Source organism: Schistocerca gregaria, chromosome 1, assembly GCF_023897955.1.
Source record: "Schistocerca gregaria isolate iqSchGreg1 chromosome 1, iqSchGreg1.2, whole genome shotgun sequence".
Taxonomy (NCBI): domain Eukaryota; kingdom Metazoa; phylum Arthropoda; class Insecta; order Orthoptera; family Acrididae; genus Schistocerca; species Schistocerca gregaria.
Window position 1 is genome coordinate 878,646,404 of NC_064920.1, and position 15,993 is coordinate 878,662,396.

A 15,993-nucleotide genomic window follows, 5' to 3' on the forward strand; every position below is an offset into this window, starting at 1 on the left:
CCGGTTCGATAGAGCCGGCCCATATCAGTCTAATGCGATACTCGTTTTATCGATATGTATTGCGCCTTTGTCCCGCAGGTTCCACGTTGTTAGGAACGAATTTGATAAGGTTAACTTAAGGGGTGGCCGGATGCCCCTCCTGCCGCCATCTCGAACCTCCGAGACGGAATTAGTGTACCCCAGCTGTCTGCGTCTAGTGAAATCCATGGAATAGTGCGAATATGTTAAGATGTCTGTGAGTCGTGTAACTGAGACGAAACATGGGAACCAGCCCAGTATTCACCCAATGGGATGTGGAAACCCGCATAAAAACCACAACCAGGCTGGCCAGCACACCGGCTTTCGTGATTAATCCGCCAGGCGGATTCGATCCGGGGCCAGCACGGCTATCCGAGTCCAGAAAGCAGCGCATTAGCGCTCTCGGCTAACCTGGCGTGTTATCGATGTGTATCAACAGGGACAGTAAAACACGAGGAAAACTAGTACTCCAGCAGCGACCGAGCCGCGCTGCTGCATGGCGGTAACAATCATGGCGCCACGCTTTTGCGTAAAATGGAGCGTAATTTACCCCATTAGATTGGAGATTTGCTGTGTTATTTTGTTTTAGCTACTCTTGTAGCGTGCAACCGTACTGTGGCGCGGGAATTTCGATGTGTACCAGGATTGCTAACTTGTATCTTCAAATAAAAAAAACTATTTACGTGTCTTTACTATTTCTAGATGGTGTAAGGGGCGATAAGAAAGTTGGGCGCTGCTGCAGCGTATATGCAACGTAGCGTGACTCCATCGCGGTTATAAAAACACCGACATACAGGCAAGGGATTAGTGTAGTATTCATGTCTTTCCGACTAGCGTGCGGTAAATGCGAGAACGTGAACTATGGCGATGTTATTACCAAGTGCTTCCAAACAGGACCAATGTGCCGTTATTCTTTTCTTGGCTGCTGAAGAACAAATACCAGTGAACATCCGTTGGAAAATGAGGTATGTGGATATAGCAGCATGCCTGTCGAAAACCGCTATTGTGGACGGAGCTCTGCTACTTCGTCCAAACGCACGTCCCCGAGTTGATAATGTTGTAACGCAGAAGTTACGCCAACTGAAATGGGAGACACTCGAGCACCCGCCCCATAGTCCTGATCTCTCCTTAAGTGTTTATCATGCCTTCGGTCCCTTATAACGGTTGACGATTCCTGTCGGACGCAGATGTGTAGTAGACACTTACGAACTTCTTCGCGTGGCAGGATTCGATGTATTATCAAACGGGTATCTCTAACCTGGTGCGTCGGTGGGAGGATTACCTCAATGCTGACGACGATTTTGTCTGATTGACGTACCGATTCTGAACTGTACGGCCTTCGAACAGGAACTTTTACTCTCCTGTTTTTATTAAAACACTCTGACTTCCTTGGAATCAGCAATTGCTGGCGCGTTTGTGGAGATTCTGTGCCCAGGAAAATGCCAAGAGTTTTGTTACTTCTTGGCAGATTAAAACTGTGTGCCGGACCGAGACTCGAACTCGGGACCTTTTGCCTTTCGCGTTCAAGTGCTCCACCAACTGAGCTACCCAAGCATGACTCACGCCCCGTCCTCACAGATTTACTTCTGCCAGTACCTCGTCTCCTACCTTCCAAACCTTATAGAAGCTGTGAGGACGGGGCGTGAGTTGTCCTTGGGTAGCTCAGTTGGTAGAGCACTTCCCCGCGAAAGGCAAAGGTCCCGAGTTCGAGTCTCGGTCTGACACACAGTTTTAATCTGCCAGGAAGTTTCATATCAGCGCACACTCCGCTGCAGAGTGAAAATCTCATTGTGGCCAAGAGTTTTGCTTGTCAAGAAGTTCTCGATCTAATCAGTAACCTGCTGTAATGTCGCATGATCGCGCAACGAAATTTTCTCGGATTTCTTACCGTGGCAATCCATCGTTTCGGAAGGTAACACTGTCCTCCCATCTCCACTTGCATATCATGTGAAGATAAGGTACCGATTCAAATCTACCTGTTGCTCTCACTTGTACGGCTGTAGAGGTGAGTGAGAAGATAGGCGACTTCACTCGTCGTGTTTTTAGGACGCACCGGCCCTCCCTATGCCATCAGCCATCAGGCTCGCCGGATACACGGACGCTGCCTCCGCCTCCGCCTCGAACAGAGGCCCGCGACCTCTCGGCTGTTGCTGCTGCTGCGGCCGCAATCTGCCCGCCCAACAGAGCGCGAATGGCGCTTCTTGCGTCGCTGGCCTGTCAGCCAGAACGGGCGCTGCCGCTCGCTTACGTCCTGCCCTTTTTTTGTCTTTACCCTCTCTCTCCTTGTCTCCTCCCCTAAAACACTACTTCAGCCTGAAAAGAACAGACTGTTGAGTCCCGTGCTCCACTGTCCTGTGATTTCGACGTTACAACGTTGCGTCGTTCTCATTCATTCGTTTAATGCATGCATAGTTTCAAAAATACACATTTTCGTTACACTGAGGAATTTAAAATTCGTTTAGAACTTTTCGAGTCACTTGCAATTGCTATCTCATAGCACAACCGCAAACCATTCTGAAACTGACCGATAGATCCAGAATATGATTATCACTCTGCAGCGGAGTGTGCGCTGATATGAAACTTCCTAGCAGATTAAAACTGTGTGCCGGACCGAGAATCGAACTCGGGACCTTTGCCTTTCGCGGGCAAGTGCTCTACCAACTGAGCTACCCAAGCACAACTCACGCCCCGTCCTCACAGCTTCACTTCTGCCAGTACCTCGTCTCCTACCTTCCAAACTGTACAGAAGCTCTCCTGCGAACCTTGCTTGGGTAGTTTAGTTGGTAGAGCACTTTCTCGCGAAAGGCAAAGGTCCCGAGTTCGAGTCTCGGTCCGGCACACAGTTTTAATCTGCCAGGAAGTTTCATATCAGCGCACACTTCGCTGCAGAGTGAAAATCTCATTCTGGAAACATCCCCTAGGCTGTGGCTAAGCCATGTCTCTGCAATATCCTTTCTTTCAGGAGTGCTAGTTCTGCATGTTTCGCAGGAGAGCTTCTGTAAAGTTTGGAAAGTAGGAGACGAGGTACTGGCAGAAGTAAGGCTGTGAGGACGGGGCGTGTGTCGTGCATGGGTAGCTCAGTTGGTAGAGCACTTGCCCGCGAATGGCAAAGGTCTCGAGTTCGAGACTCAGTGCGGCACCAGTTATAATCTGCCAGGAAATTTCATTACCGATAGATGTCTACTTATTCGTTCGAGAGAATATGGTTTTTATCGGTGTACACAACAGTTTTGTTTTACCTTTGGTCGGTCGCGAAATAGAAACCACAGTTAAAATCAAAAATGTTTTATTTTCAACATTTAGCTACGCCCTCCAGTTATTTCTCCACATAGTCGCCACTCCGATACGTAGACATCTGTCGTAGCTTGGTAACAGCTTTCCAATTCCCTAGTCATAGAAGGCAGCCATCTGTGATTTCCGCCAATTTCCTACGGTGGTCTGTAGCTCGTCATCTGTGCCCAAATGCTGTCCTCATAGACAGCGGTTCATGTGAGCGAAGAGATGAAAAACAGAGGTCTGTATGGTGATCAAACACCTCCAATCGAAAACACTGTAGGAGCGTCTTGTTGCACCTACAGTGTGCAGCCGAGGACTGTCTTGAGGAAGGAAACGCATGACAGTTACATTATGTGGTGTGCTTGAAGTCATGCAAAACTTCTCAGCAGGCGATTCTCACATGTCAGGAGACACTATTTCCAGCACCTTTAGGTGCTCAATGTACGCTCAGAACTGGAAAGCGCGACGTGGCGCGATACACGGGCGTGCTAGAGACACTGCGCAATACATCTGCCCGAAGCTTCACCAGAATTTCACTGCGGTTTCAATTGCGCGACCAATAAGAGGTTGGAAAAAACATAAAGAAGCCCTCGTGTATAAATAACGAACGACGAAAAGGTTCCCGTTTGAGGGCGTTGCTGCAGCGTAGCGCGACTCCGCAGCGGATTTATAAGTACCCATAAAGTAGGCAAACGATTAGTGTGGCATTCGTGTTTTTCAGACAGTGCGCGGTAAACGTGGAAAACGTAAACTATGCCGACGTTATTACCAACAGCATCCAAACGGGATCAGCGCGCAGTTATTATTTACTTGGCTGCCGAAAGAAAAAACGTCGGTAGACATCCATCGGAGAGTGACGAATGTATATAGGACACCATGCCTGTCGAAAACCAACGTTGTGGACTGATGTTCCAAGTTCCTTGCTGCTCGCGATTTGACACCACGTGCGTCCACATATCGCAAATGTCAAAACGCAGAAGTTAGCAACTCAAGTGAGAAACAGTTGTTAACCCGCCCCATAGTCCTTATCTCTCCCCATGTGATTAACACGTCTTCGTTCCCTTACAAAGATCTAGAAGGGTCGACGATTCATGTCGAACGAGAATGCGCAGCAGGCAATTACGGACTACTTCACGCAACAGGACACGGTGTTTCACCAAATGGGTCTCTTCGACTTGGTGAGGCGATGGGATAATTTTCTCGATGCTCACGGCGATTTTGCCTGATTGGCATAACCGACTCTAGACAGTACGGCTTTCGAACGGGATCTTTTTATTGCTCCCTTATGTATGGGCTTTCAAGGTATTGGCATCAAACGTCTAAGGATGACAAATCGCGTCATGTCATAGGGAACAAATTTTGTTGGACACACAATGTTCGCTGACGCTTCCCGCCGATATTACGTGTTTTGAATTCGACGGGCCTGGTGTGATCGGATGTCACCGAAGTAGCAAGAACTACTAACCTTGTGTGCTACAGCTGAATACTACCTGCCCCAGTATACAGGCAGAGTGATTTTCAACAATAAAATCTTCAGAATGAGTCTCTCCAACCAGAGAAAAAAAATTTAAGAAGCGCGGTCTAGACCCTTTAACAGGGAGCAGATGACAGGACTATAGGCAACACAGATTGCACACGAAAACAGCATAGTGCCACAGTTCTAACATAACCAATTGTAAAAGACGCTTACTGTCACTAGGAAGTGTCAGCGGATTGTGTCCTTTTTTGTTTCGTAGATCCATACTGAGGTGATCCTCAATGATGTAGAACATTTAATACAATAAAAATTCACATTTACAAAAGAAAATTTATGATCATACTGCTTCCAGAGATCTCAAGTAAAATGGTCCTCAAGGATACAGAAACAGTAAAAAAAGTTCAAATACATTTTCGTTTAAAGTTAGTACCAAACTTATGACAAACATGTAAACTGAAGGGCATTAGATAATTCCTAGGGCACTGAAACCACGCATCATCAGACAGAATGCAGTTTATGATACTTACTTACCCAATCGCATTACTGCACTGAGCATGTGGAGAAGTCAGATTATACGTAACACTCATGTTATTTGAAATTATTAACAGTACAGATATTAATTGGGTCTACTAAGAAATTCGCTTATGAGGCACAAGGGATTAGCCACCAACAGCTCTTTCTGGCTCCTGTTAAATTACACTTTATTAGTTGTTGAACTTTTTATAACTGCTGGCAAGTTATTGAAAATGTCTATTCCTAAATAATGGACGCCTTTTTGTGCGAAAGAAACTTACTTTAAATCTTTATGAGGATTATTCCTAGTACTGATTACATGAACTAAAATGGTTGTTAGCAAAAGAGATATACAATGGAGACAAATTGCATGAAAGAAAATATACGCTGGAAAGTAGTAGTTAATATTACCTGATTCTTAAATAGCCTTCTGCAGGACGAATTCAATTCACGTCAGAAACAATTCGTATTATAAGCTTTTGGAGTCAGAAATCTTTTACTTATTTTGATGAGTTAACCCAAAATATATTTTCGCACGGCGTTATGGAATGAAAGTAAATTAAGTGTCAGTTTTTTAAATTTTTATACCACCTATTCCTGTCAACCTCCACATTGCTAAATTAAAGATTTGTTTTGGACGTTATAGCAGTTGATACTCCTAACTTCTTTGAAAAACACAGCGCAAAAGCAAATTTTAATTTATCCAGCAGCTGACTTAAGTAGCAGGTTTCGCTACTTCATTGCAACAGCTCGTTGCACAAAATGTATTAATTAAAGAGTGTAAGCACGGTCTTAAAGGAATGTTTCTTATGTGGCAGGGAAGAATGTTTGCCTTGCGTTACGAGAAACACTTGTTGGTCTACGAGGGCCAAATTCACGACAACAGCTTTTGTCGGCAGGGCAAACTTCTCAGCACCACTGGGTTTATGAAATATGCTCCGCCTAACTGCAGCGGCCAAACAGCCGCTTTAGGTTCAGCGACTAGCCAGAGTGCTCCAGCAAAACGACAAAAAAAGAAAAAAAAGAGTATATCTGCGGCCGACTAGCTCACTGCGTAAATAAGGGTTATAGTTGCACCGTTTCGAAACACACGCTCTGGATACACTCGCACACACTCTCGGACCGAAGAGCGCTTCCCAGCCGAAGCGGTCTGATTTATGGCACGGGCATGAACGTTAATTTCTTTTGGAAAGGCTGGCAAGCTGTTACTGGAAAGAACGACCCTCCGTCGCGCTTTCCACGTGCTTTTTTAAACTTGCTGCTTCTCGACTTTTTCCTCCCTCGGCGTCATTAAACAGCCGGAATAGTTCATTTCTGTACACCGGGGCCACAACATACAAAAAACAAGTTGCAACAGCTGTAGCCGACTCTGAAAATCTGTGAGATGCCCAATTACAAAAGCTCGCATACAAGTTGCGCACGCGGCATTATCAGCTGACATATATGAAAGAAAGACAAAAAATACGAGCAACTGAATTCCTCTAAAACTTGACCACCAACACTGCAGCTTCATCCGTTTAGCAGGATGAAATGCCGCGCTTGACCTGTCTTGTGAACAACACAAGCACACACATTCCATTTATATCTACACTAAAAAAAGATGCGTTGTAAGATGACTCAAATATAATTTTCTGAAAAAGAGAATATATTGTATTAAAACAGTCAATATTTTTTCATCGTTCTATCAGTGATGCTATCCAGAAAACAGAAGCATGCAAGAGTATTTTAAATTTACCGTCATGTAAGGAAGGAAGGACAATCGTATATTCACTACTATTAAAAAAGCCGAGAAAGTGCGATAGCAGCCATAGTTTAAGGGTTCCGTGCAAACTTCTTTATGAATGTAGGAAGTTCATCTACAGGTTTCGATGAGTGAGTTGGCGAATTTCAGAATATGTGTCATAAATGGCCGTATCTTTTGATTACGTTGACATAAAAGCTTAAATTGTTTACACCGCCAAGGGGCTGTAGACCTTAGTATTCGTCATGAATTTGAACTAATTGCCTTTACCGGTTCCTGAGAAAAAGTGGTCTTAGCAGACGGGTAGACAGATGGACACTACAGTGGTCTGATATGGATTCCGCTTTATTGATTTGACGTACGGAGATCTAAGAAAATTGAAGTCCTATGGCATTGTTGGCTGGAAAACCACGGAAGGCAAATTATGCCTCTGACTTGCTTGTGTAGTATTTGTCGCTTAGCACCACCATCAGCCATGAAAATTCACAACAAATGGAATAAAAATTTAGTTAATAACTCGCTATCATCACGTTTAGTGCTCGCATCGGCTACGACATGCACAGCATAGCGCTCTGAACACTAATGCACGCTCGTTGGTAGTCGGAGAAGACGTGTCGTAGGTGCGCAGAACAAGCCTAAACTGGACCACCATCTTTTGTCACTCCAACTGTAGCACATAGCCTATTCCCATAGAATTTCGCTAATACTTAACAATGTTCACATATGAACTCTGCTTGTAATTTCCGATGAGTAGAGTACGGGAGACAGGCCGAAATATTCCCTCTTTTTACTGGGTGAGACAGGATAAGGGTTAAAATATCTATACAACTATTCCTATTTAGATTGCCCATTTCGTTTTCTAAATCTCTTCACACAAATTCTGGGAAGTTTCTCTGAGCAAGGGAGCTGTTCTGTTAGCTGTCTTTTGCAGTCGTAAGTACTGTGACACACATGGCGATAGGCGTCAAAGACATTTGCCGAATCAGATGCGACAATGGTTAATTTACTGGACTCGTGTTTGAGAGGAGTGACGCCATCCAGCTTTAAGTTCTCCGTCATTTTTCTAAACCACTTAACATGAAAGATGGAACTGATTTTTAAAAACGACTACGGCCGTTTGCTTATCCCATGCCCTCATCGTCAACGAGGCATGTAAATCTGTCTACCCTTCAAAGACATTTTTACTACCCGCATGTGTCTGTGCTTCCACCAACTTTACAAATACACCAGGCCCGAGGAAATGTGCTGTTTACCACCTGAACCATTCAGCTAAGTCACTTCGGCTGTATATGAAATACTATTACTCTAACAATAATATTTAACACAAATTAATGATGACGTAATATGTCAATCTTTCTTAAAACTTGTATCCATATTCTGATGAAACGTCGCAAAAACAAAATATCGCCAGTTTGTAAGAAGCATATTTGATATGAGCAACAGTGCTGTCGTAAGCTAAACTTGAGAAAGCTTTCAAACAAGCAACTAATTCCACTTTTCTAACAGTCTGCAGTCGTCATTTGACAAATGAAAACAGTTCTAACAATTGAGAAATTTCTGAATACAATCTACCTCTGCTTCTCTACGCAGAAAACCGTTGAAAACTGGTAGATGTTAAGATTTTTTCTCATGCCCTTAGCGGACGGAATTTGAGAATAATATTTAGATATCTCTGCTGGAGTAATCGTCAATCCTGTTTTACTATTGTCAGCGGAGCGCTTCGTAGATCCCCCACTAGGAAAACTAGGTGACTCATTCCAAGCTTTTACCTCGCCATACCCAACAAATTTTTTGGTACCCTCCCTCTTCAGTACAACGAGTACGTGATTATTCGTGTTGTCCCTCTGCGTACATAGTGCATCCTTCGTTATTTTATGCTACTGTTTATTTCACGACCGCCAAGACGTTCCACTACAGCACAGTTCCGTCCACACGTAATAGGCTGTATATGATGTGAGCTCAGCGAATGATAATTGAGACACGAATGAAAAAAAGCCATTTATGCAATACTATTATTTTATTTATGCATTACAGAACGATTATGTCGGCGTTTTATAAGCTCATTTCGTTGATACACGTTTAATTTCAGGTAGCCTGCGATTAACTTTTACCAAGCCCAAACAAATATGGCATATTCCTTTCATTTGCTCGCGCACTGTAATTCCCTCCGGCTACATCTGCAATTTATTAATCCTGTTGCTAAATGCTATCACATTTTAACGCCCGTATAAAATATTCAAAACACGTTATACTCATAGTTTCTTCCAACATAATGACCGGATTTTCTTGTAATTTTTCTCGCTTAATAGTTCAATGATGAAATTAGTGCCATCTGAAAATCTTTTGACGTATCCTATATAGACAGACCGTCCTCTTACACAACCTGTGTCTTTAAATAATTTAGCGAATATCCATGACAATAGCCAACATTTTCTTTCTTGTATTCTTTCCTAAAAAAATAGCATTTATAAGGCACTGATTTTTAATCATACTGCAGTAATTAGATCGTTTTTTTTGCATGATAATTTGTCTTTCTAACCTATCAGCATGTTGTTCGTCAATATGAGTCACGACCGCTCGTCACTATATTATGCCGCCCCATCACTGTGAAATACGAATATCGTTTGCCCTGATACGTAAGATCAGTTCTTCTGTTGACAGATTTGTCAACAGAGCTCCTTCATAGCAGCTCTGATAGCCTCGCCTAATGCTAATACCTGTTCATAAAAGCTGTAAGTGTAAGAGCGAGAAGAAAAGAAAACTGAGATTGTATCCACGATTCTCCAGCAGGAGGATTCTCTCCCCTCACAATGTGTCTCGTGCGCAGTGGGGATACAGTTGAGAGCTGCTCTGCTGGACTCAAAGCAGTGAAGCCTGTGTGGTCAGGTGGCGAGGCTGTTTATCATGATTATCCGTAATCCGCGGCGGCAACATGTTTGAGGTTGCGCAGTGCGGCCAGCGTGCATGCGTAGGCAGAGCCCCACCCCTGCCTCAATGCAGGCCACAGAATTCCACTGTTCAGAACAACTCAAACGTGTCCCAGCGCACCGCATCTGCTTCTAGAGTCTGCTAACCCTAGATACTCAGATTGGGTCTCCGAATAAATATCAAATCTCTCTCCAATGCAGCGTCGAATAAGGGTGCTGCAAGCCACTGCTGATAGTTTGTCCGAATTGTTAAGCGCAGTCGCCGCGTTTTGGTTCTTTGAAAAGGTAGGTCTTCATATGCAGTTACTCTCTTGTGTATGAGAGACTCAACAAGAGTACAGTTGAAAGGGTAGGGTAAAGAATAGGCCATGTTAGAAGAATCAGTCAAGTATTCATCCGAAATGATCTCGGGAAATCGCAGAACATTTGCGTCAGTCTGGCCGGGCGATTGAACTCAGTCCCTTCCAATACGAGTAAAACCTAGTCATCATTGTACATCCAGTTTCCTGTTGAATGCATAGAGCATATATCAGATGCACATCCAGACATCCAAATTTTATGTTAGTTATCGCGAAAACCGGTACGATACCGTTAACAAGGCCACAGCCGACTTCCTGCATTATCTTTGTCCACTACGATCTCAGTCTCAGAATTAAAGCCGACTGATGCTACTCTAGCTCCTTTAACAGTTAATTAAAGTCATTTACAATTCGCATCCATAAACAAGAAAACTCCACTAGTATCCTATCATCTACATCCAAATACGTACTCCGTAAGCCACCGTGTGGTGCATCGCGGAGGTTACCTTGCACCACCACCAGTTATTTCCTTTCCCATTCCAGTCGCAAACAGAGCGAGGGTAAAACGACTCTCTATATGCCTCCGTACGAATTCAAATTTCTCTTATCTTCGCGGTCCCCACTCGAAATGTACATTAGCTGCAGCAGAATCATTCTGCATCAGCTTCAGATGCTGGTTCTCTAAATTTTATCAACAGCGTTTCATGGAAAGAGCGTCGCCTACCTTCCAAGGATTCCCATTTGAGTTCCCGATGCATCTCCGTGACACGTATCATTCGAATCTACTGGTAATAAATTTGGCAGCCCGCCTCTAAATTGCTTCAATTTTTTCCTTTAATCCGACATGGTGGGGATCCCAAACACTCGAGCAGTACTCAAGAATGGATTGCACTAGTGTTTTATACGCGGTCTCTTTTATAGATAAGCCACACTTTCCTTAAAATTCTCCCAGTAAACCGAAGTCGACCATTCGCCTTCCCGACTAACGTCCTTATATGCTCGTTCCATATCGCTTTGCAACGTTACGCTTAGATATTGAATCGTCTGAATTTGTCAAGAGCACACTATTAATGCTGCTCATATGCATTAACCTGTGCTTCTTCCGTTTTAAACTTTTAGAGCTAGCTGTCACTCACCACACTAACTATAAACTTTGTCTAAGTCATCTTGTATCCTCCTACAGTCACCCAACTTACACCACAACGTCATCAGCATACAGTCGCTGATTGATACCCAGCCTGTCAGGTCATTTGTCAAGATCTGTCTTCTGTCACCCTTCTTTGCGCACTATTTCAGAGTGTAGAGGGACTTATTTTCGCATTTTTTTAAATTTTTTTTTATTTTAGTCATCAAGTTGTCCTGCTGGTTTGATATGGCCCGCCACGAATTTCTCTCCTGTGCAACCTTTCCGTCCCAGAGTACCACTTGCGGACTGCGTCGCCAATTATATGCCGGGTGTATTCCAAACTTGTCTTCCTCTACAGCTTTTATTCTCTACTGCTCCCTGTAGTGCCATGGAAGATATTCCTTGATGTCTTAACAGATATCCTATGATCCTGTCCCACCTTCTTGTCCATGTTTTCCATATGTTCTTTTTCTCATCTTTTCTGCCGAGAACCTCCTCATTCCTTGTCAGTCCACCTAATTTTCAACATTCTTTTGTAGCGCACCTCAAACGCTTCGATACTCTTCACCTAAATATTCGTCTTATCTGGATCAGCACAAGGTAGGTTAAGCAAGATGAATCTGTCCACTGTCATGCAAGTTCCGGAACCGTGTATGCCAAAAATAAATAAATTGATCATATTATTGGACCTAGGTGAAAGGGTAGATACTTGGATTGTTTTAAACAGAAATATCATTACGTTTACTGCAGAAAACAGGTGATGCCAACATCGACGAACGCTTGAGACACAAATGTCAGCAGAACGTTTCCCATCTGTGTCCCCATCAAACTCCTAGTCAGTTAACTCTATGATGGAATCCAGAGTAGTTGCGCGTCTTGTTCGGTATTAAAAAGATAATGCAGAATCTTCATGTGACCATACTAAATTTTTCATGAGAAATTCAGTATTTATGATGCGCGATTTCTGTTTCTATGTTTCAGTTGCTTGAGCCCGAGGTCTGCGTACTTCTACGAGTTCCCGCCGTCTGGTAAGTTATTCTTTCACACTTCTATCAGACATTTCGCTTGCTTTATGGGACACAGTTCATTGTTCAGAGACGTAGTGCGACAGATGATACACGCGGTGATCGCTAAAAAATTTAAGCTCGCGCTGTGGTCTCATTAGAGAATTATTATAGGGTGTTATTGTTTTCACGTGACAAAATATTGTTTTTTATTCTAATATAACTGTTTTAGAGCAGTAGAAAGATGATTTCGCCGTACTTTCCTTTAATGTATCTCCATAACGACATAATGAAGAGTAAAGATAACTACGAAACGACACTCGACAAACCACTGAAAATGCGGAAGTATTTTAGGAAATGAAACAATAACCTTCTTTTCTTTTCCTGTTGAGCAAGCTGGAAACAAATTTAAGTATCTTCAGATCTTCAAATATGCTGCTAAAACTCTAATCGTGAAAAAATATTATCGTAACCTTGAATTGTGTATATACATAATGAGATTTTCACTCTACAGCGGAGTGTGCGCTGATATGAAACTTCCTGGCAGATTAAAACTGTGTGCCCGACCGAGACTCGAACTCGGGACCTTTGCCTTTCGTGGGCAAGTGCTCTACCATCTGAGCTACCGAAGCACGACTCACGCCCGGTACTCACAGCTTTACTTCTGCCAGTATCTCGTTCCTACCTTCCAAACTTGGTTGGTAGAGCACTTGCCCGCGAAAGGCAAAGGTCCCGAGATCGAGTCTCGGTCGGGCACACAGTTTTAATCTGCCAGGAAGTGTGTATATACATAATTACCATTAACGAGAGAAAACTTTAATTTCCACAAGTGAAATGGTTATTACATTAACATCAAGAGTTCTTTACGTAGCTGTTACGGTTCCCATGTTGTGCTCACGATGGTTGGCTTACGAAGTTTTGGTAGGAAAACTCAGTTCCGTTGACACACTATTTGACGATGCATAAGAGGATCGTAAACGATGCCTGCCATTTTACTACTGACATAAAACGGCTACTTCGCCGGAATTAATGTGTAGCTGGGACATAAAAGTTCCACTTTTGGTTTACGCTTTGATGCGCGATGACACAGAAATGAGTTACAGCATACATAAAATTAATTATTGCTACTACTACTACTACTACTACTACTACTACTACTACTATTGCTAAAAGTAATAATAACAATAATAAGTAGTAATAAGCTGACAGAGCGATATCAAAGGTATTTCAGGAAACCTGCTTAACAACCTTGGTCTACGACGATACACCACCTCCGAAGCACTGGTCATGCTCAGCACGTAAAGGACAGTGGAACTGGACTGGCGGGAAAAATAAGGAGAGGGCGATGGGCACAAAAAAAAAATCCTGTTTCTGTGGTATAGTCATGCAGACAGAACCAGCAAAGAGGCGCCTGAGGCGTCAGAAATTGTGTTTCTGTTAGTCAGGCCCGATCTTGAAACGAACCACATAACAATTTGTCAACTTTCGCATACACAATTCACTTCCACAGATAAAAGTTACTTTAAGTGATTAAAAACCTACGGTGAGTTAGAGGTAAAACATTGGAACACTAAACTTATATCTTGACACTCATAGGGACACCGAGTTGTTCATTAAGAGTACGAAATTCTGAAATGATTATTGTTTGTAGCTGATTAACATGGAAGTGTTCACTTCATAGTTCGATAGTAGAACCGAGCAAGGTGATGTAGTGATTAGTACATTGGGCGACGGTTCAAACCCACGTCCGGCCATCCAGATGTAGGTTTTCTGTGATTTCCCTATATCGCCCCAGGCAAATTCCGCAATGGTTCCTTTGAAAGGACACGGACGATTTCCTTGTCCATCCTTGACACCATCCGAACTTGTGCTTCGTCTCAAATGACCTCGATGTCGACGGGATGTTAAACGCAGTCTTCCTTCCTTCGATAGTAGAAACTGAGATACTAGCTGCCGGGTGTAATTTTTACATGTTCAACAGCAGCACAGAGCGAAATACGAACTGCAAATGCCTTACCCCGTAGTAATTAGAAAAGCTAAGGCGCGAGGGTGTCGCAAGTTTTAATTTCTTCCCTTCAAGAGAGCGGCAGGAAGGAAATTGCTTGGAGCTGCATCCCGCTCTCGTGATTCCCTCAGGACTGGAGATACAAATTAGCCGAGTAGGCAGTTGCAAATGTATGCAATTAAATGTACTTGTTTCCTGGTTTACCTGCCCCACTGAAAAAGCCATCAATGACACACGAGGATTAAAATCGTTAACAAGTATATTTTCAAGGTCTATAAATTATTAACACATTTACTGACATCCAAATGATGCACTTCCTGTCAACTGATCCTCAGGTCATTTCATAAATTCTGCACAAGTAATTGCAAATTAACCCCCGTAATTTCTAAGCACATTGAAGTTGTCTAAAGAGGCTAAAGACAACCACAAGTGGAGAATATTTTTTAATGTCACGTTTCTTTCCTGGTTCCATTTCACTCACGTGATGCACTGTTGGTATCCAGATCACTGGAAGTTGGTTTAGCTGATTCACTTAATAAGAGATGATAATATATGAGTGCGTGGTGTCCGTTCTTTAGGACTTGTCCGAAAGAACAGTCACCACGCGGAATCCGCAGATGCGATAGGTAGTATGTAAATTGAAGGAGAAGGGGGGTGAAAGGAAGGAAAAGGGAAGGGACTATTGATATCGGCTGCATCAGGACTTTGTGCGCCATCAGGAGACGACTGAAAATGTGTACCGGACCGGGATCCGAGCTTGGGATCTTCTGCTTACTAGGCAGTTGCGGTAAGTACTGGGCCACCCGGACAATGCGTTTATTGCAACTGTGCGGAATGTCTCGGCACGTACATGCCTGAAACAACAGACACCACGCATTCCTGTCACTGATTCTCATCGATGGACAATGAATTTGCCTCAGTGCGGATGCACAATTACGTGCGACATCCTACGGGAATCTCCAAGTAACGATCATGGAGGATAAGGACAGGGACTGCAGATAGGTGGCGCTAGTTGGGAGTGTGGGTCAGCCGATAGGCTTGCCGAGATATTCCGCATAATGGCAATAAATACACGTTTTCACCCTTCGCCGCTGATGCTGCACAGACTTCTGATTGAGCTGACACCAATAGTTCCTTCCTCTCCTTCCCTGCCATCCTCCTACCGTATAGTGCCTCGCCTTTGAAACACACAACACAGGAGTAGTTCCAGGTGCAGACCTTACTACACGTGTGCGTACGAACGGAGATTGGAACCACCTGCGCCCCGATGAGTAAATATCCGGAGTCCAACAGGCAAGTGGAGGGAGAAAGTGTTTAATGTCCTGTCGATGTCAAGTGAGATGAGACGTTATCTCGGGTAGACAACGCTAGAAATGGAATCGGCCGTGGTCTTGGTTAAGGGACCATCAGATTGTTCGGTTCTAGTGATTGAGAAATACGTGCGTGGCCATACATAGATTTCAACCTCGCTCCTCCAGAATACGAATTCAGTATCACACTCAAGAAAACAGTTCATAAAATATTCTACTGCTATCGATAGCGTATCCAAGTATTTAATGTTTGAAAGAAATGATAATATTGAATATCTCTGTGACCCTAGTGCTCTT

The 15,993-nt window shown here is 43.5% G+C and overlaps 1 protein-coding gene and 1 non-coding gene across 8 annotated transcripts in view; one reads left to right on the forward strand and one right to left on the reverse strand.

Annotated features, from left to right (window-relative positions):
* The window catches only part of LOC126273339 (SAM and SH3 domain-containing protein 1-like), a 1,103,988-nt gene that overhangs the window by 875,621 nt on the left and 212,374 nt on the right, over window positions 1–15,993 (forward strand). For all 7 annotated transcript variants that reach the window (XM_049976889.1, XM_049976896.1, XM_049976908.1 and 4 more), the window contains one exon: window positions 12,359–12,405. In XM_049976889.1, the coding sequence (XP_049832846.1) occupies window positions 12,359–12,405 (47 nt within the window). The remainder of the gene's footprint in view (window positions 1–12,358; window positions 12,406–15,993) is intronic.
* Window positions 2,621–2,695, reverse strand: Trnas-cga (transfer RNA serine (anticodon CGA)). Its single transcript has one exon. It is a non-coding gene; the product is annotated as a tRNA-Ser (tRNA).